General features: G+C 42.8%; 2 protein-coding genes across 5 annotated transcripts in view; both read right to left on the bottom strand.

Moving 5' to 3' along the window:
* The window catches only part of LOC121393056, a 1,743,327-nt gene that overhangs the window by 1,605,079 nt on the left and 116,782 nt on the right, over positions 1–21,466 (bottom strand). The gene's annotated exons all lie outside the window — the stretch shown is intronic.
* Positions 7,368–17,393, bottom strand: LOC121401141 (brain acid soluble protein 1-like). Its single transcript, XM_041585486.1, has 5 exons — positions 17,083–17,393; positions 16,912–16,993; positions 16,117–16,773; positions 15,452–15,541; positions 7,368–7,436 (listed from the first exon to the last, which is right to left on the bottom strand). Exons 1-5 carry the CDS (start codon positions 17,124–17,126, stop codon positions 7,368–7,370), a joined length of 942 nt encoding a protein of 313 aa, XP_041441420.1. The 5' UTR covers positions 17,127–17,393.

The raw sequence follows: 21,466 nt of genomic DNA, 5'->3' as shown, positions 1-21,466 counted from the left end.
GTTTCTCTCCCTCCTGAGGGCAAACTTGGCAGCACTGCAAAGACTTCTCTCTCTCTCTGTCCCTCTCTCTGCTGCTCACATCCCATAATGGAGAGATCCAAAATTAATATTTAAGGCACAGCAAATAAATGACTCACCAGCTGATATTCCTATAGAAACACACACACATACTGTATATACACACATACATATATATATATATATATATATATTCCTCGTCAGTGGACAGACCATTACTCTGTGCCAGGAGTTTGTACTTTTGAACGTGTCCTCTATTGAGGCATTTGGGTATTTAGAAGGCAAAGTACTCACCCAGGGAAGAAATCTAATTAAGGCACAGGAGATTCATGAAAACATTTTCTCGCTTCTTTGACCCTTAGGAAGTAACGAGGCGCAGGTTGTCCTGGGAACCCAATCAGGCAAATCAGAACCTCAGAAACTGACTGCCCCGCAACAACCTCAACAAAGGATTCCGGAGTCTTTGTGAAACTAAAAGGTAAAAATGAATAGTGAAAAGGAAAATGTCTTTTTTTTTTTTTTTAGGAAACTTTGAAAAAATTTTGGATTTGTAAAATTAGTAGGAAAAATACACACAGATTTCAATAAAAAACGCAGTTTTCCTAAAAACTGAGATATTGCCTTGCTGTGACAGAATGCTGTTATACAGATAGCTAGAATGTCAGCCATAAAGCAGGACAGGACTGCTGCTTACAACGAGGATCAGATATGATCTGTGCAGCCACTGGGACAGAATGTTCTGTTATACAGATAGCTAGAATCTCAGCTGCCATAAAAGCAGGACAGGACTGCTGCTTACAATGGGGATCAGATAGGATCTGTGCAGCCACTGGGACAGAATGTTCTGTTATACAGATAGCTAGAATCTCAGCTGCCATAAAGCAGGGCAGGACTGCTGCTTACAATGGGGATCAGATAGGATCTTGTACCCTGGCTAGGACCCTTTTCCCCCATCGACTTTTAGGAGATGTAGGGACCCATAAGTGTAATGGCCCTTATGGCTTCATTCCCTTCCAGTGCCTCCTTTCCCTGTTGCTGGGTTAAACCCCATGTAACATATTATACATTATTTGCATATCTCCTCTATTGGCACTAGGTTGTGACCACATCCGGCAGTGCTGTAACAAATGCTTTGCAGGGTGGGGCACTTTCTCTTTGGCTGCAGCAATTGTCCTGGGCAGTCGTTCCACTGAGCCTGGAGTCAACAAGGCCCCAGAAGTGTTAGGCCCTAAAGGGTCAACCACTTTAGCGAAGTCTAGATACAAGGACCCCGTGAACGAGGTGAAGCCATAGGATATCTCTTCTCATAGCACTTTCTAGTGCGAGTGAGTCAGAGAGATTTAGCTAGAAAGAGCAGCTCAAGCTCCACCAAGAAGAATAGATTGAGTAGCTCTCCCCCAGGCTCTACTTTGCCTGTAGTGAAGGGACCACAGGACTGACAAGGGAATCCGGGCAGTGTTCTTAACCCTGATCCACGTCTGCTGTATGGGATCCACATGAGGTATTGAAACCCTCTATCAACTCTCCATGCTATGGGGCCTTCTATGCTGTGTCTGCTAATCTGTGAATGTACCCGGCATGTGCTGTAATCCACCTCAGTTGTGAGTATTATCAACCCTGTGGCGCTTTGTATTGAATAAAGCCTGTTTCATCTGATTGCAAAGAACCCCTAGCGTCCAGCAATCTGTGATTTTACATCTTTGGCAGCAGTGAGTTGTAGTTCAACATCAACAAGTGTTTTTCCATATTGCGAAAGCCCATCCTGGTGAAAGAGGGTGGCATGTAGCCTGTGCTCTATCACACCAGTGGGTATTTGTCTAAATACAGGCGCTACAGAGACATTGTGCCCGTTGTTATACACAGTCACCGCTTCCATAATACATCAGTGTTGGACTTGGGCTCAAGTTCTATTACACAATCAGATGTATGAAATCATTTTTCCTCTTTTTGAGCATTTCCAGGTTTCCAGGTTTTTATATGCAATTTAGTCTTCTTTCCGTGAGTGTTTTATAAAGAGCGTCGTGCCATTATGTATAATCATTGGATTGCGTAGCGGCTCAGGAGCATGACTTGCCTCTCAAATCCCGGCTCTGCGTGGATTACATTTCTCCGTAAATTATAGTGTTTTAGACTAGTTGTAAAGATTTGGGGTTCTTTCCAAAACAATGACATGCTAATCCGACTGGGACGTCCTTTCTAGAGCGAGGGAACCCCCACTCCTGGAGTTGGTACCCCACAAATAACCTGACTCTCATGTTAAAGAGTGATATTCTGAGACAATTTGCAGTTGCTCGTCTTTCTTTATTAGTGTTTTTTTTAAGTTATTTAGCTTTTTATTCAGCACCTCTCCAGTTTGCAATTTTGGCAATCTGGTTGCTAGGGTCCAAATTCCCCTAGCAACCATGCATTTGATTTGAATCAGAGTCTGGAATATGAATAGGAAAGGCCTGAAAAGAAAGCGGAGGAATAAAAAGTAGCAATAACAATATATTTATTAAAATTGAATATGTTTAATAAATATTTTATAATATACAGGTATGGATCCGTTATCTGGAAACCCGTTTTCCAGAAAGTTCTGAATTACAGAAAGGCCGTCTCCCATAGACTTCATTATAATCAAATAATCCACATTTTTTAAAATGATTTTCTTTTTATCTTTAATAATAAAACAGTAGCTTGTACTTGATCCAAACTAAGATAAATGAATCCTTATTGGAAGTTGAATGGGCCTATTGGGTTTATTTAATGTTTACATGATTTTCTACTAGTCTTAAGGTGTGAAGATCCAAATTACGGAAAGACCCATTATCCGCAAAGTCCCAGGTCCCGAGCATTCTGGGTAATAGGTCCCATACCTGTAATAATGTAATATATTTAATAATATAGTATATTATAATATAATAATATAATATATTTAATTACATTTAATTTAATAATATTATTTAGTAATAAATTTAATAATGTAATGCCTTACAGAGCATTTTTTTTTTTAGATGGGTCAGTGACCCCCCCCCCATTGGAAAGCCGGAAAGAGTCAGAGGAAGAAGGCAAATCATTCGAAAACAATAAAAAATAAATAATGAAGACCAATTGAAAAGTTGCTTAGAATTAGCCATTCTATAACATACTAAAAGCTAAGTTTAACAGTGCAGAACGGAGTCCATTGAAAGCATGTTGGGAACATTACTCAAGCTCAGTACTAAGGATCATACTTAAAGGGTTGGTCCCCTAACTCTCTTAGTATGTTAAATAATGGGGCTAATTCTAAGAAACATTTCTATTGACCTTAATTTTTTCGTTTTTATTGTTTTTCAATTATTTGCCCTTTTCGGCGGACTCTTTCCAGCTTTTCAACAGGGGTCACTGACCCCATCTAAAAAAAAAAAATGCGTTGTTAGGTTACAAATGTATCATTATTGCTACTTTTTATTACTCCTCTTTCAATTCAGGCCTCCCTATTCATAGTCCAGTCACTTATTCAGATCAATGCATGGTTGCTAGGGGAATTTGGACCCTAGCAACCAGACTGCTGAAATTGCAAACTGGAGAGCTGCTCAATAAAATGCTAAATAATTTGAAAACCACAAATAAAAAATGAAAACCAATTGCAAATTGTCTCAGAATATCACTCTCTACATCATACCAACAGTTAATTTAAAGGGGAACAACACCTTTAATATTATTCATACTTGTTACGTATCTGTATACATTCATTATTTTATCAGTGCTCTACCGGATAAAATACCGGCATGGTACCTAATATCCAGACAGCTCAGAATTACAGAAAGTTATTCTCCTGTAGACTCCATTTATCCAAATAATCTACATTTTTAAAAGTTATTTAATTTTTCTGTGTAATAATAAAACAGTCTCTTGTACTTGATCCCAACTAAGATATAATTAATCCTTATTGGAAACAAAACCAGCCTATTGGGTTTATTAATGTTTACATGATTTTCTAGTTGAATTAAGGTATGAAGATCCAAATTACGAAAGATCTATTATCCGGAAACCCCCAGGTCCCGAGCATTCTGGATAACAGGTCCCATACCTGTACTTTATTGGGGAGTAGTTGTTCGGTGGGTTTTCGGGGTCCATAAAGCCTCTCATATAGACACAAATGTCTCCTGCCTTGAGCAGCGTCTCGCTCTTACACTAGTTAAAATTCAGGCAACGGCGCGGCTCCGGCAACTTCAGGTACCAAAAAAAGGGAAAAAAGAAAAATATTGCTAATGAAAAGGAAATGTTTTGCTCAGAAAGCTTGGGGACGAGCTCAGCAGCCCAAGCAAAGCGACAATGTGCGTGTTTAATGCAGTGCGGCCCCTCAAATGCACTTACCACTTGCTCTTTTAGCCAATTGTCATGTAAAATAAAAGTACCAATTCTCCCCAAGTGATTTTCACTGGAATCATACAAAAATGATATATTTTGTTATCCTCGCTTTTTCTGCCTATTTCCCATTTTTGTCCCAGCTTTTATTATTTTGTTACATAAAAACAAGCCTTGTATTGTTATAGTATTCTGTATAGAAAATGAAGTTTGTTGTGTTTGGGCATCAGATACTGCTGTAGTGAGCTAAGGGGGCCCAGTCTGAAGGTCAGTTAGGGGAGATTTGGGATTATTTGTATCCTGGTACCCCTGGAACTATAGCAGGGTGACACCCCAATGTTTCTATATATCTGTAACCTTGTTATGAGCTAAGGGGGCCCAGTCTGAAGGTCAGTTAGGGGGAGATTGGGGTGAGTGCTTATTTGTACCCTGGGTACCCTGGAACTATAGCAGGGTGACTGTTACCCCAATGTTTCTATATATCTGTAACCTTGTTTTGAGCTAAGGGGCCCAGTCTGAAGGTCAGTTAGGGGGAGATTGGGTGAGTGATTATTTGTGCCCTGGGTACCCCTGGAACTATAGCAGGATGACACCCAATGTTTCTATATATCTGTAACCTTGTTATGAGCTAAGGGGGCCCAGTCTGAAGGCCAGTTAGGGGGAGATTTGGGGTGAGTGCTTATATTGCCCTGGGTACCCCTGGAACTATAGCAGGGTGACTGTTACCCCAATGTTTCTATATATCTGTAACCTTGTTATGAGCTAAGGGGGCCAGCCTGAAGGCCAGTTAGGGGGAGATTTGGGGTGAGTGTTTATTTGTGCCCTGGGTACCCCTGGAGCTATAGCAGGTTGGTCGGTACCCCAAAGTCAGTTTTCTCACTGGCCTGATGGAGGAGTTAGAAGGAGAAGGAATCACTGTAGCTTAATAATAAAAATACAGTAGAATTTGTGGCACCAAAACATTTAATATCAGGAAGATTTTCTTCCATTCGGAGGCTGTGTGTTTGTTAGAACATTTCTATTCCCGATCAAAGGATTCTGTGAATAACCCACTTCATTCTTACTGGAACTTTTTCTAGTCCTCTCTGTTTGTGGCTTCAAATGACAAATTACAGAGACAACCAACAGAACGTTGTCTCCTTTTTCACGACGAGGGGGTTTTGGTACTTGGAAATTCGCAGGCCGGCACATCATGTGGAATGTTTTCATTCATTTCGGGATATTCAGTCAAAGTGGAAAGACGTCTTTGTCTGTTTCGGAAAAAAAGGCTTCCATAAAGAAGATCATTCGGTGAAAAGAACAGCCCGTTCCATCTTGTTAGGCATCAAGGTAGATAAGTAAAATAATGAGAGATTCAGAGCTTTCTCCCTAGTGGGGACGTTCCTTTCACCCTTAAATATTTCTAATAAAAAGTAACTACTAAAGTTATTTTTAGAGAATGATGTGTCTCACAAAATGGGCCATTATTATTATCCTCTGGTTATATAGAGCTTACACATTCCACGGGGCTTAATAGAGATTGAACATCGGTCCCTGACCTAGTGGAGCTGACACTTTAAGGTCCCTGTCACATTCACACACTCACTAGGAGCAGTTTTATCAGTAGCCAATTAACCTGTCTGTATGTTTTTGGAGCGTTTGGGCAAATCGGAGTTCCCCCAAAGCAAATAGTGCACTTTGGTGGAATTGAACCTAGGATGTCTCCATGGACCACCATACTGCGCCCTAAAGACCATCAAGTATGTTTCTTCTGAATGAAGATCAAGGAGCACTCAATTGGTCTGTGCTGGTCGCCGCCTTCCCAAATCTTTAATAGGCTCTCACTTCTATTATCCTTTTTGGGTTGGTTGACATTAGAAGTCAAGAAAGACAATGACATCTAGAGATGGTTGTCCCATGAAGCGACAAGGTGATACAATCAGATTGACCTACAAGTGTTCCAGAGAATCTCCTGGTGGGTCCATTAGGTCTTCCATATGTCTGCCATAAGCCTGTATAACCTCTTGACCATTTGGCAACTTCTCCATCTTATTGCTCTGGTTCCATGGACATCAGGTTCTCTGGTAGGCACTTGGATGGTCCACACTGGACTTTCTACCTCCATGATTTAGAAATGTGAAGGCTTGCAATGGCAATCCTGCATTAAATTTAGCTTGAAGGTGGTGATAGCTTCAGGTTAAGCCAACAGGACTGGAGAAGTGTAGCTTGGACAGAATCATTGGTGTCAAGAACAGTCATGCCCATCTTTGAGTTCCCCCCAGTTGGGGCTATGGACATCTATGAACCTTATGGTCTACATTCTGTATTTGGTTGAATTGTTTTGCAGGATTTGGTTTGACATTTGGTAGGCACTCGGAGGTCCACACTGGACTTCCTATCTCCATGATCTAGTAAAAGAATGTGAGGGCTTGCAATGGCAACCCTGCATTTACATTTTAGCTTAAAGGTGGTGATAGCTTCAGGGTTAGTTGACAGACTGGAGAAGTGTAGGTTTGGACGGAATCATTTGTGCCAAGAACAGTCATGCCCATCTTTGAGTTTCCCCCCAGTTGGGGCTATGGACATCGATGAGCCTTATGGTCTACATGTCTACATTCTGTATTTTGGTTTGAATTGTTTTGCCGGATTTGGTTTGACATTTGTCTCTAGTGGTACATGTCTAAAAGACTGGGTAAAGTGGACATCCCTCCCCAAAGGGAAGACCCTATAAGAATACCTTGTATACAATGTGCCAATCTTGGGTTTAAGTCCTCAAGCCCTTACCATCCGTATAGAATGTGCATTGCTCCTTTAAAAAGTGTTGTTCAGCAAAACCCAAGCCCCACCTTAATGTTTAACCAATATCAACTGCTTAAATATTTTACACCCGCTGCTTGGGGGAAGACTAACCATAATAATAATCCAATTATTACAAATGATAAAACAATAACGGGAGCAGTTTAAATGGAATAGCAGCATGTTCCATTCGTCACGACATGAGGAAATATGAAAAAATTCAGGTTTTCCCCAGATTTCTGGGCCTACGATGCGGTCCGTATCTCGGCGGGAAGGCGATTAATGTCGCTGATTGGAATTATAAAACCAACCACCTTAAAAAAAAAAAGAGATTCAACCCACATTTTATCTCACCGTGCAGTGATGTGAGTGATTCGGCTTGATTATACGTTGTTCCAGTCTTCCAATATTACATGCGTTTAACAGGTTTAGCTGAAATTACCAAAACATGTGAAGCTCTCATCCTAAACCCACACCTTGTCTAATGCAGATCTATACTCTCTCCACATAATTGGCACAGGTCTGATCCCCATTGTAAGCAGCAGTCCTTTCCTGCTTTATGGCAGCTGAGATTCTAGCTATCTGTATTACAGAGCATTCTGTCCCAGTGGGCTGCACAGATCCTATCTGATGCCCATTGGAAGCAGCAGTCCTGTCCTGCTTTATGGCAGCTGAGATTCTAGCTATCTGTACCTGAATGAAATTTATCAATATGTGCTCTTTATAGTGCTCTCCCGCTTGGTATAATGGAGCTAATCTGTAATGTTACTATGGACTTTAGGGGTAACTGTCATTCTTTCTGTTTCTCCTAACAACAAAACAGCCCCGGTATTCGCTTCCAGCCTGGTATCCAATAAAATATACGACTCATTGGCACGGGCTTCTGTATCGGCCGCTCTCCCCAGGCGCCGCTGCTAAATAATAGAAATTCAGTCCGAAACAAATAAGAGCATTAAAGGAATAGAGGCCTACGGCTGTTCTTTGTTTCCTTTTTTGCCCTTAACTGAGAAAACTGGCTTAAACAAACAAAACCCGCAAAGGGAAGAAGACCAATATATATCAGCCGTGAGAGAGTCGAGTAGTAATAGTCCCAAGTAGTGTTATTATTATTATTATTCACCATTGGGCCGGGTTGTCTTAATTAACCTTAAAAATAAGCGAATGTAAAATTGATGAGGGGGCTATTCTAAGCACTTTTACAATGTTCATTCATTATTTATTTATTTATTTCTTATTCCAAGATATTAAGGGATACATGTGCTGTTAATATGAATGAATTTTGTTACAACAGCGCCACCTGTTGGTCATTTTCCCACCAGTCTGACCAGCAAGTAGTCAAGGAAGTTGTCAGGAGAAAGAAAGAGGCTGCTCTGATGTTCTTCTGCTTAGGAAGGTTTGAGACATGTTTCTAATTTTAATCCTAAGAAGAAGAACATCTCTTCTCCTGCTCTCCCTGCCCCTCCCCTTCATGACATCACTACAGGGTGGGTCGGGTGTGAGTCTTATAAATAAAGGGGGGGAACAGGCAGGCCAGGCCGGGTGCAAATGCGGAGGGGGTTGGTTTTGAATCAAGTGCACACTACTACTATGACCGGACATTAGAGGAACAGAAACATTTAATTGGCCAGGACAGTGGCAAATGAGCACAGAATAACTGACCAAATATCTCCTCCCCTTGCCCATCCCCCTCTCCATTCTGATTGGTTCATGCACAGCAAATGGAGTACTGCACATGCACCCATTGGGATCAGATAGCCCTATCCCCTCTCGACCTCAGCATACTAATAAATACCTGGCCTTAAACAGGGCTGTATTTTCTATATGGGCACCCAAGGGTCCATACCTAGGGCAGTGGCTTAGATGGGTAGATATTGGGCGCCAATATTGGAAAAGAAATCCAAAAAAAAAAAATTATAAAAAAAAAATTAAAATTATAAAAAAAAAAAAATTATATATATATATAATATAATATATATATATATATATATATATATATACACTATTTCTTCTGCCTGGCCGAATTGAATCTGAATACTAATTTGCATATGCAAATTAGGTCGGGAGGGAAATCACAAGATTTTGTTGTCACAAAACAAGGAATTAAATTTTTTTTCCCCTTCCCACCCTAATTTGCATATGCAGATTCGGTTCGGTATTGGGCCGAATCTTTATCAAAGGATTCGGGGGTTCGGCAGAATCCAAAATAGTGGATTCGGTGCAATACCTAATTTCTTCTATCAATTTTTCTTGGGTGCATAGGTGCTTTGTAAATTTCTTCTTGAGATTCCGGTAGGCTTCTATTTACTAACTCAGGCTTGAGAATAATGCAGTAATTCTACAGTGTGCCTCGTTGGATAGAATGGTTATTGCCACCGCTTGTCCCAAAATATTTAAACAAGAAAACACAAGGAAATTTATGTATTACGTTGGCCAACGACCTTTCCAAGGATCAGAACCTTTAATAAATCTCTCTTGTGTAGGTCGATTTGTTCATTTTCTAATTCGAGTTTATTCAAATTCTATGATTTTTCTCACAATTGTTAATTTGCCCAAAACTTAAATCCCCTTTGATTATAGTACTGAAATTCACCTGTCCAGGGTTTATCTGACAATTTATTTCATTACATTTTTAGTTGAAAATTCAAATTTGGGGAAAAACGCAAAATAAAAAAAAAGGTTTAATAATTTAGCCCCTTAGTGTTTTTGGAAATCCTCCTCTAAAACACTAGTTTATTAGATCTATTCCTTAAAGTTTTTTTTGGTCAAGTCTGATTTCAGGGGACCTTTTTTTTCCCAGAAGAGGTGGCATTAAATATCTACTGATGCCATTTTGTTTTAATGGCTTCTGTAGAGCAATTAGTCGGCCCCACAATAAGTTGGACTTTGCTAACTTTTCAACGACTGGCCGGGGAATACTTATGATAAATGACCAACATGAACTTGGATTTATCAAGGTTCCCATGGCAAACGACACTCTGTAGCGTCTGTAAAGCTTGTTTGTACGTTCAGACATCTCCAGGAAAGATTTGATTGTCCCCAGTACCACGTTGTCTTGGGAAGAAGGGATTTAAGGGCAATAATGAAGGTTAGGATGAGACTTTCATCTAAATATTTCAATGTACAACATTCAGACAAATTGCCTCTCACTTCCCCTGACTTTTCTGTTAATAATAGCAAATAAGAGATTTGGCCTGATCCAAGATTGAGAAGAAGATGCCACCTTCTCCACCTTTTTCTTCTGAAAATTTCATTCAAATTTTCATTGTTATTTTCAATCTTCAACTTTTTGAACATTTTTTTTAATATAATAATTTTAAAGTAAAAATTTTAAAGGACAGATGAGATTCAATCAATGGAAATATGAAGAACGTGTTCTAAATAGAAGTTTGTGAGATTTTTGGCCAACGTTCCAGATTTGGGGTGAGTGAAGGAACTATTCTGTATTGAGTCTAATTAATTATATCATGGCTGTATATCTTTACCATTGGCTACAAAGCAGCTCCCCCCTGGCATCTGGCTTCCCTAATTCATTAGTAGGCAGTCAGATAAGCAGTGCAAATAATAATTAAAAGCTGATCCGGCACCTTCTGAAAAAGTTCTTCTCCCAGTGATACATAAACTCCCCTGCCTTCTCCTATCTGTGGATTTCATTAAGTGACCATCAAATCAAGCCTGACAAGAGTTATGAACTGAGCGGAAAGGCAAACAGTCATGATGGAGAGAGGGAAACTATCATATTGAATTTAATAAGCAGCATATCGGCTCCTGTCAAGGGAGACACCCAGTCCTCCTACGTGTTTTATACCTCCCCACCCCACGTACCAGGTTATTGAATGCATTAAACATTATTACACATGAGTTTGACTTACATCTAGTGCTACAATAATATGAGTCCAAGCAGAGGTGAGTGACCTTAGTCCCTGCCAGTCAGCATTTGTAGGTGGAAAAGATCAGTAACTCATAAATGAACAGCAGTACTTGTAGTAGCTGTGGGATAATAATCTCTCTTGGATGGGGCTGTGGGATAGCAGGTATAGTAGGGAGAGATGGTGCCTATAGTAACAGTGGGATAATAGTCTCTGGGAAGGGAGTGTGACTGTGGGATAGCAGGTATAGTAGGGAGAGATGGTGTCTATAGTAACAGTGGATAATAGTCTCTGGGAAGGGAGTGTGACTGTGGGATAGCAGGTATAGTAGGGAGAGATGGTGTCTATAGTAGCAGTGGATAATAGTCTATGGGAAGGGAGTGTGACTGTGGGATAGCAGGTATAGTAGAGAGCGGTGGTGCCTGTAGTAACAGTGGATAATAGTCTCTGGGAAGGGAGTGTGACTGTGGGATAGCAGGTATAGTAGGGAGAGATGGTGCCTATAGTAACAGTGGGATAATAGTCTCTGGGAAGGGAGTGTGACTGTGGGATAGCAGGTATAGTAGGGAGAGATGGTGTCTATAGTAGCAGTGGATAATAGTCTATGGGAAGGGAGTGTGACTGTGGGATAGCAGGTATAGTAGAGAGCGGTGGTGCCTGTAGTAACAGTGGATAATAGTCTCTGGGAAGGGAGTGTGACTGTGGGATAGCAGGTATAGTAGGGAGAGATGGTGTCTATAGTAACAGTGGGATAATAGTCTCTGGGAAGGGAGTGTAACTGTGGGATAGCAGGTATAGTAGGGAGAGATGGTGTCTATAGTAACAGTGGGATAATAGTCTCTGGGAAGGGAGTGTAACTGTGGGATAGCAGGTATAGTAGAGAGCGGTGGTGCCTGTAGTAACAGTGGATAATAGTCTCTGGGAAGGGAGTGTGACTGTGGGATAGCAGGTATTATACCTGTTATCCTATAACCACAGTCCCTTCCCAGAGACTATTATCCCACTGTTAAACTGATATAAGAAATCATCAGCTATTAAGCCATAGTACGTATATCAGGTACATCAGATAACTTCACCCCAAATCTCATTGAAATGGCCTTTCAAGTTGGCTTTTCAGGGGTAATGCTTACCCTAAATCTTACCCTATCTGGCCTTCAAGATGGTCTTTCAGGGATATGTAGGACAGAAAATAGACTTACACCAGAAGTTTTACTCTACTTGGCCTTCTATATGGTTTTCAGGGATATCTAGGAAAACAAGACACTTAACCCAGATCTTACTCTAACTGGCTTTCATGATTGTCTTTCAGGATAGAAATTAGACATTTTTTTAGAAGTCCTACCCTAAGTGCCCTTTACGATGGTATTTCAGGGGTATGTAGGACATAAATAGACATCCACGAGAAGTCTTAACCTACTTGACCTTCCCTGTGGTCTTTCAGGGATATCTAGGAAACCAGGCACTTAACCCAAATCTTACCCTTACCGGCTTTCATGATTGTCTTTCAGGGTATGTAGGACAGAAAATAGACACCCACCAAAAGGCTTAACCTACTTGGCCTTCGTTATGATCTTTCAGTGATATCTAGGAAAAAAGACACCCAACATCTTATCCTAACTGGCCTTCAAACTTGGCATTCAGGGGTACCTTGCAGAACAAATATGCTTTCTCCCCAAATCTCACCCTAGCTACCCCTCAGGCTTTCATCTGTCACTGCCCCCAAGGGTGTCAAGCCCTACAGTCTGGGAACCGCTCAGGAAGGATTGCACAAAGCCACGGAGAAAAGTCCCACCTTTAAATGACAAACACAGAAGCCTCTCCGCTTGTTACCTGCCCCTTTATTTTCTTCCCTTCATCTATCGACTTGTGCTAAAGCCTCGCTGTTCCTGCTGAAACTGCTCCTGTTGGCCAATTTGTTTTTATACTCCACTAAATATTTTCTTCTTTCCCTTTTTCACTCTTGTCTTCTTTCCTCTTTCTTTTGCCAGTTTTTTTTACACTTTTTTAAAGAATCTTTTACTTTCCATTAAATGGTTTCTGTGCGTTTCTCCAGGATTTCATCTCAGTTCCACTTACAACTCTTAGGCCCCAGGCCCCCAATGTTTTTAACTCTTAGGGCCCCAGGCCACCAATGTTTTAACTCTTAGGGCCCCAGGCCACCAATGTTTTTAACTCTTAGGGCCCCAGGCCACCAATGTTTTTAACGCTGAGGCCCCCAGGCCCCAATGTTTTTAACTCTTAGGGCCCCAGGCCACCAATGTTTTTAACTCTTAGGCCCCAGGCCTCCAATGTTTTTAACTCTTAGGGCCCCAGGCCACCAATGTTTTTAACTCTTAGGGCCCCAGGCCTCCAATGTTTTCAACTCTTAGGGCCCCAGGCCACCAATGTTTTTAACTCTTAGGCCCCAGGCCTCCAATGTTTTTAACTCTTAGGGCCCCAGGCTACCAATGTTTTTAACTCTTAGGGCCCCAGGCCACCAATGTTTTTAACTCTTAGGGCCCCAGGCCAACAATGTTTTTAAACTCTTAGGGGCCCTAGAAACACAAATGTTTCTACTAATAAATGGGGGTTTAGGATGAGTTAGGTTCTGCTTAAAGAGTCTACATTGTCCTAAAGTTTCTGTTCCGGGTTCTGTCCATGTGAACTTTGCTACTGAGTGGGGGGGATGGGTCATTGGTCCAGGGGCAGGGTTTTGCCCCAACTTGCCCCCTACCTTCCTTATTACCCCTCACAGCACTTACCTAGCAAACAATGGAGTATATTCCTCAATCGCTTTAGCAGGAACCCCCCACCCCAAAGGACGTCTCATACCTGGAGAAAGTGGTACCCAAAAAACAAATTCAGCTTAGTATGGCCCAATATCAAGCTCCTTCATATACTAAATGTCTGGTATAGTGACAATAGGCTGGTGGGAAGTGGATGGAATTCCAGTGTTTAAGAAAGGGGCCTTGGACTTGAATGGAAATGCTGTTACATTGTGGCCTATGGAGTAAAGCAAATATTCTAGTTTCCCTCCCAATCATTAGAGATCAGTATGTGTCCCCTATGTCTTTCAGCCCCATCATGTAGCATATTAATCATTAACCCTGCAGAGATATTAACCCATTCCCTTCTTCAACTAAACCCCTGTATCAGCACCACCACCCAGTTTTACCCTCACACAACCGCTCAGTCATCTTAGTAGAACGAGCACAGGAGCCCCTTCCCTCAATATTCACCATAGGGATTAAAGAAAAACACAGAGACATATTTATGGAGAAACCTGGCGGTGAGCACAGGATTTATTACAATTAATAGGCAATTTATATTTGGGCCTCCCTAACAGTGGATGATCCAGAGGAAGGAGAAAAACCCTAGAGTGCTATGGGGGCCAATCTGCACTGAAGGTAAAAATTCCTTCCTGACTCCTAGAAACGGCAGTCGGTTCTACACCCTGGATCATGGCTAGACCCCCCCACCCCCTACCTATACACCCCCACCTCCTATTCACCCCTCACCTATACACCCCCCTCAACCTTCTCCTATACACAACCCCCTACTCTCCCTCCTGTTTATAACCCCCTACTACTCTCCCTCCTGTGCACAACCCCCTACTCTCCCTCCTGCACAACCCCCTACTCTCCCTCCTGTACACAACCCCTACTCTCCCTCCTATACACAACCCCCTTCCTTCCCTCCTGTACACAACCCCACTCTCCCTCCAATACACAACCCCCTACTCTCCCTCTTTTACACAACCCCCATTCTCCCTCCTGTAAATAACCCCCACTCTCCCTCCTGTATACAACCCCCTACTCTCCCTCCTATACACAACCCCCTACTCTCCCACAACCCCATAATCTCCCTCCTGTACACAACCCCCACTCTCTCTCCTGTAAATAACCCCCACTCTCCCTCCTGTACACAACCCCTACTCTCCCTCCTGTACATAACCCCTCACTCTCCCTACTGTACATAATCCCCTACTATCCCTCCTGTACACAACCCCCACTCTCCCTCCTGTACACAACCCCCACTCTCCCTCCTGTACACAACCCCCTACTCTCCCTCCTGTACATAACCCCCCACTCTCCCTCCTGTACATAACCCCACTCTCCCTCCTGTACATAACACACAACCCCCTTAATCTCCCTTCTGTACATTAACCCCCTACTCTCCCTCCGTTCACAGAACCCCCTAATCTCTATCCTGTACATAACCCCACTTCTCCCTCCTGTACATAGCCCCTCACGTCTTCCTTCTGGTACATAACCCCCGTAGTCCTCCCTCCTGTACACAACACCCCACTGCTCCTCCTCTTACACAACCCCCACTCTCCCTCCTGTACACAACCCCCTCTCTCCCTCCTGTAAACTAACCCCCTACTCTCCCTCATGTACAGGAAACCCCCTTTCTCTCCCCTCCTGTACACACCCCCACTCTCCACTCCTGTACATAACAGACAGACACCATTCAGACGATACGCTCGCGGGATAGGTAGGGTTGGAAGGAAACGGATGTAGGCCGTGGTGGCAGGGTCGGGCCGGCAGCAGGTGGAGTCTTTGGGTGGAATGCTGAAAAGAAAAGATTTTAGAAAATGTTAAGATAAGAATAAAGACAAACACTGTGTATTCTCTTTATGATATAAAAGGGCTCAGTGGTTGCTTTAAGAGCGCACTATTTGTTGGGCCTTTGGGGACTGTTTGGGTCTCTCTACACATGGAATGCCAGGGCCTCTTATGAATCTCAGGATTCGTACGATTTTCCGAACGTGTGTGGCGTGTGCCGACATCTTTCGTCCGGCGGAGCCCACGGCACATTGTAATCGGATTGTTCGGCCATACGCCCGACAATCAGATTGCCCCCGATATAGCCATGTTGTTAATGGCATATCGGGGAAAGATCCACTTGTTTGACGATGTGGCCAAAACGATATGGCCACCTTTACACCCTAAAGGCAGCCAAACATTGGTCTATGGGGTGCGCCCTCAAAGTGATCAGCCTGCGGGCTCAACAGACAGGGTGTATGACTTCCTTTCTATTGTTCTGATTGAAAATGCTCAGAAGAGCAGGAAGTAAAGTGGAGCTGCATTGGACAACATGAGGTATCTCTAGAAGAAGGGTAATTGTCAGTAAATTGATACATTACCCAAACCCTGCGGAGCCTCTTCATTATGGCCTTCCTGACCCGTTTTCGGAGGGTCGGCCTTTCTACCACCGGAGGATCTTCGATGGTCTCTTCCACCTCAGGAGCTTGTTCTTTAGTTGCTTCCTCTTCATTCTCCTCCTCCGGTGTAGGAGCTGGTTCTTCCCTAGGGGCTCCCTCTTCTCTCTCCTCCTCCGCAGCAGGAGCTTGTTGTTCTCCTGGAGCTCCGTCTTCCTTCTCTTCCTCCGCTGCAGGAGCTGGTTGTTTCCTAGGGGCTCCCTCCTCTCTCTCCTCCTCCTCAGCAGGAGCTTGCTCTTGTCCAGAGGCTCCCTCTTCTCTCTCCTCCTCTTCCGCTGCAGGAGCTTGATGTTCTTCTTGAGCTCCATCCTCCTTCACCTCCTCTGCTGCCGGAGCTCTCTCTTCTCTCTCTGCAGCAGGAGCTTGCTGTTGTCCAAGAGCTCCCTCTTCTCTCTCCTTCTCCTCTGCTACAGGAGCTGTTTTTTCCTCAGAGGCTTCCTCTTCTCTCTCCTCCTTCACTGCAGGAGCTGGTTGTTCTCCTGGAGCTCCGTCTTCCTTCTCTTCCTCCACTGCAGGAGCTGGTTGTTCTCCATCAGTCCCCTCTTCCTTCTCCTCCTCGGCTGCAGGAGCTTGCTGTTCTCCCTCTTCTCTCTCTGCAGCAGGAGCTGGTTTTTCTTCAGGAGCTCCCTCTGCTTTCTCCTCCTCCGGTGCAGGAGCTTGTTGTTCCCCTGAGGCTCCCTCGTCTCTCTCCTCCTCCGCAGCAGGAGCTTGTTCTTCTACAGGAGCTCCGTCTTCTCTCTCCTCCACTGCAGGAGCTCCTTCGTCCTCTCCCTCAGCTGCAGGACTTGCCTTTTGTTCCTCACTAGGTTTGGAGGGAAATAAATGTCATTATTGTCATTATTGTAAAGTGGCAGTAAGCGTAATTGAAAGTATTTAGTGCAAAATACATACCCAGCAGCCTCCTGCAGCTTCTGCTCCCTCTCCCAGAGCGTCATGGCAAGCTGGTGAAGGTGCCATTGGATAGTCTGCGGGTGCAGGGGAGGCACAAGGATAGGAGCAAAGGGGAAAGAAAGGAGACAGTTATGATTATGTCTGTATATGTGCTGCTAATAGTACCTTTATACGCTGAGGGCAGTGAGGGTGTGGGATTCCCATGTGATGGGGGAACTTACATTCTGCAGCCGCAGATACTCGAAATGCTGCCCCCATCTCCGGTGTTCTGATGATGCTTCCTGTGGAAGGAGAGAGTCAATGTTAATAATAGAATTATTATAGAGACACACAGTGAATAATAACCTCTCCTATAATAATAATAATAGTGACACTTACAGGAGGCAGCAACTCTTCACTGTAGAGGGCGATACACTCCCTCTCGAGTACTTCCTGTATCATAAAGAAAGTAGCAGTGTTAAACAAGAGCTGGCAATCTAATATCATTTATTCTCTATTTATCTAGACATCTGTTCTGCATTACATACCAGATAATGGATCAACACCCAGTACTCATAAATGTTGTCTCTGTGCGTCGTCCTCGGGTCGCTGAAATATCGAAGAATAAAGTCCTCTCTGAAAAAGAAAAATATCACTGAGCGTTAATAAAAACATTTTCCAGCCTTATTGCCCTTGCACTTACCCCTGGGGCAATAGCAAATGATTCCCAACATGTAATAAGAGCATTTATGTTTTACTTACAGGACGACGTTCTTGCCGTAGTGGACCCGGTAGTGATGTTCTGTGGGAAAAACACATTTATGTTAAATACTGAGCTAAAGGGGGAAAGGAATTCACATGTAATAAAACGTAGGAACTGATAAATAAAATAGGATTTTACCGTAATAAGAGGCAAGGGCCTTAAAGTCGGTGTCTTCCTCCCTGAAGTCCTCCAGGACGACGTACAGCGTCTGTAAGTGAAAGGAAAGAGCATTAGGGACAGAATACTAAATGGCTCTAAATGCTGCTCACAGTCAGTCTGGATCTGAGGAGAATAGAGACAGAAAGGGGTTTGGGGTTTCTATCTGGCAAACATTCCAGGAATAAGGAGATTTTATTCTGAAAAAAGGAAATAAATATAGTGGTTGTTTTTCCTGGATGTCAGTTCTACCCGCACAGAGGCAAATGGTATGGCAGCTCCCACCTGTATGTATAAAAGGAAGCAGTGCAGACAGACAGACAGACAGCTGCTTAAGGAGAGCTTATATAGAAGAGTGAAAGGGAAACAGCAGTTCAGATGAGAGAGGATTTATTTTACACTGAGGCATTACCAGGAGAGATGTCTTGATCGTAAACTCCTCCATCGTCGACACCTAAAGGGACAAATGGACACAATCAGGCAAAATGAAGTCACGGTTACAGGGTTTGTTCACCTTTAAATAAACGTTTAGTATGATATAGAGAGTGATATTCTGAGACAATTTGTACTTGGGTTTAATTTTTTATAATTTGTGTAATTTCTGAGTTATTTAGCTTTTTATTCAGCAGCTATAAAACAACTTTAATGAAGACCAATTGAAAAGTTGCTAAGACTTAGGCATCCTATAACATACTAACAGTAAACTTAAAGGCAATTATTTCCTTATGTATATTCCCCTATTTGTATTATTAATGCTGCTGATAGCGATGGATTGGCTTCTTATAAATCCCATATACAGTAACCGTATGGGCTCATATGCACAAAGCCACGTGGGACCCTCCTCAAGTGAATTTAGGGCAGATTTGCTGAAGAAGAAATCATGTGCTGAATCAGTTGAATTTGCAAGATTTACCTCTTCAAGAAGATTCTCCGATGTTAAAAAAAATAGGGGGCGGCCCAAGGCCGGGGCACCCCAAGGGGGTCTCCCTAAGGAACCCCTGGCTCTCTCTTACACTGTTCAGATGAAGATGGATGTGACTGAACAATGGAGAAGCCAAAAATAAACCCAGGTGTTATCAGGCAGGTGTAACAGCAAAATCACAGTCCAAAAAAGCAGGAAAAGCTCTGTAGCAATCTGTATAGAAAAGAGAATAAAAAGGCAAGTTAATGAATTTAGCGCTTAATATTTCCTATATAATACAGAGGAAGGCAGAGATCTATTGTCCCCTAAACTTGAGCTTTGTCAGGTCCTGGGCCCTTTTTTTTTATTGTAGTAAAAGTAGTAATTTGTCAAATAACCCCAGAGGGAATATACACTTAACCCAGAGCCAACCAACGGACTAAACCAACTGTCATATCCCAATGGGTAAAGTCACCTCTCTTCTATGGGACCTGCTGTATGTCCCCCCCACTCATTTACTATCACCCCCTACTGTCCCCATGGCACTTGCCTCTGCTTCCCACCCCTAGTTACAGACTGGGGGGCACCAACTATCCCTTTTTTCACTATTATAAAGGATATTTGGCAAAAAATATCCCCAGAGGGAATATACACTCACCACTGTGCCAACCAATGGACTAGACCAACTGTCAAATCCCTATGTCTGAAATCATCTCTCTTCTATGGGACCTGCTGTATGTTCCCCCCACTCATTTACTATCACCCCCTACTGTCCCCATGGCATGTGCCTCTGCTGCTCACCCCTAGTTCCAGACCGGGGGGCACCAACTATCCATTTTTTCATAAATATAAGTTATATTTGTCAAAAAAAGTCTCAGAGGGAATATACACTTAACCCAGAGCCAACCAACGGACTAAACCAACTGTCAAATCCCTATGGGTAAAGTCACCTCTCTTCTATGGGACCTGCTGTATGTCCCCCACTCATTTACTATCAGCTCCTACTCTCCCCATGGCACGTGCCTCTGCTTCCCACCCCTAGTTCCAGACTTGGATAAAGGGAACATGTATTTAGCTACAATGTTGGTACATAAGAGCAGGCTGGGGGCAGATACCAGGGGGCAGAGGGGCAAATCTCTAAGGAGCCTGTCAGTACTGGGAACACAAATTAAGCAGCTTATGGTGAGGTACAGGGGTCCCCAAATGTTCCCTTCATTAATAAATGTGAATATTTGCTGACAGTCCTGTATAACTGCCAAATCCTGGTCTGTGTCTCCCAACCAGCACTAAGATTAAAGGCTCCTCCCAAGCACATTTTAGGGCTAAAATTCTCCAAATTCACTAAAATCAGTGAGAGGTGCAACACCCACTAGTCTGGGGGAAAACATTGCCCAAATTCCTGCCTCTTTTTGCACTAAAATAAAGTTTTTTGGCAATAAATCTCCCAGAGGAAAGTCCACTTACCTCTCACCACAGGGCCAACCAACGGACTGAACCAACTGTCACAACGCCCGGGTGAAGTCCCTCTGTTCCCTGCTCTTAAAGGGGAAGTGTCCCCATTTGATGAGTGAGGTTTATATGGCATTTATTTCTAATTAGATGTGCAGTACATACACAGCCTATTAAGTACACTGAGCATTGCTTTGTATGTGTGGCCTATTGAGTCTGTTGGATCCATTCATTCATCAGCCAGGGTTCCAATCAGTGCTGCTGCTGTTGTTCATAGCACACAAATTATATATACATATATCCAGCACCCGTAGCGGCTATATCCTCTTTGTCTATTAAACTCCCACCAATCCAACTATGCGACGCGTTTTGGGCGCAGACGGCCTTAATCATGAGCATGTCTGTTATTATGGATCAATAAAGAGTTGGATGTTAAAACACTCCGGTGAGCAGAAACTTTGTTTTTCTTCTTCCTATTCAGTGCGGCGTGGGACGCCAAGAGAATCCAGCACCCGGAGACACATCCATGGGCCGCCTGTATTGCAAAGAAGGCTCGCGGTGATCAGAGCGGTATTTTCTATTCTATTTTCTATTCTATCAATTAACATGGCAATTATCAATACATTGAAAAAATGGTTAAAAACAATCTAGTTAAAAGACTTGACAGTAGTGATGTGCGGGCCGGCCCAATACCTGGGGGACCCGCGGGTTGGTTCAGGCTGACTCTGCACCCCACCTTCAATTTCCGGCTTTATATGAAGGGAAGCCGGAAATCAGGCATTGGGCGCGGAGAAAAACCCGACCCGCACATCACTACTTCATATTGGTTAAATGTATCATAAAGTTCATAAATTACAAATTGTTACTACATTTCCTGTTGTAAAGCAATTGTGTTTTTTTCATTAGAAGTTTTCTACTTTGCGATATAAGCGCTCTTATATAACAGATTAGGTGCTTAATTTCATATAAGTAATAATAATAAGTATTTAATATCAAACTGAATGAATTCATTTTTTGCGATCCCTACTAGATTTCTCATGCACAAATAAATAACAGTTTATGTAAAACCCCGAATTTAACCCTTGAAGCTGCCTAGTCCTTAGTTTGTATTTCCATTTAACCTCTGTCTGTAATAA

The sequence above is a fragment of the Xenopus laevis genome, chromosome 3L, assembly GCF_017654675.1.
Source record: "Xenopus laevis strain J_2021 chromosome 3L, Xenopus_laevis_v10.1, whole genome shotgun sequence".
Lineage (NCBI taxonomy): Eukaryota > Metazoa > Chordata > Amphibia > Anura > Pipidae > Xenopus > Xenopus laevis.
The sequence above is the reverse complement of the archived record's forward strand: the minus strand, read 5'-3'. Positions and strand labels throughout refer to the sequence as shown.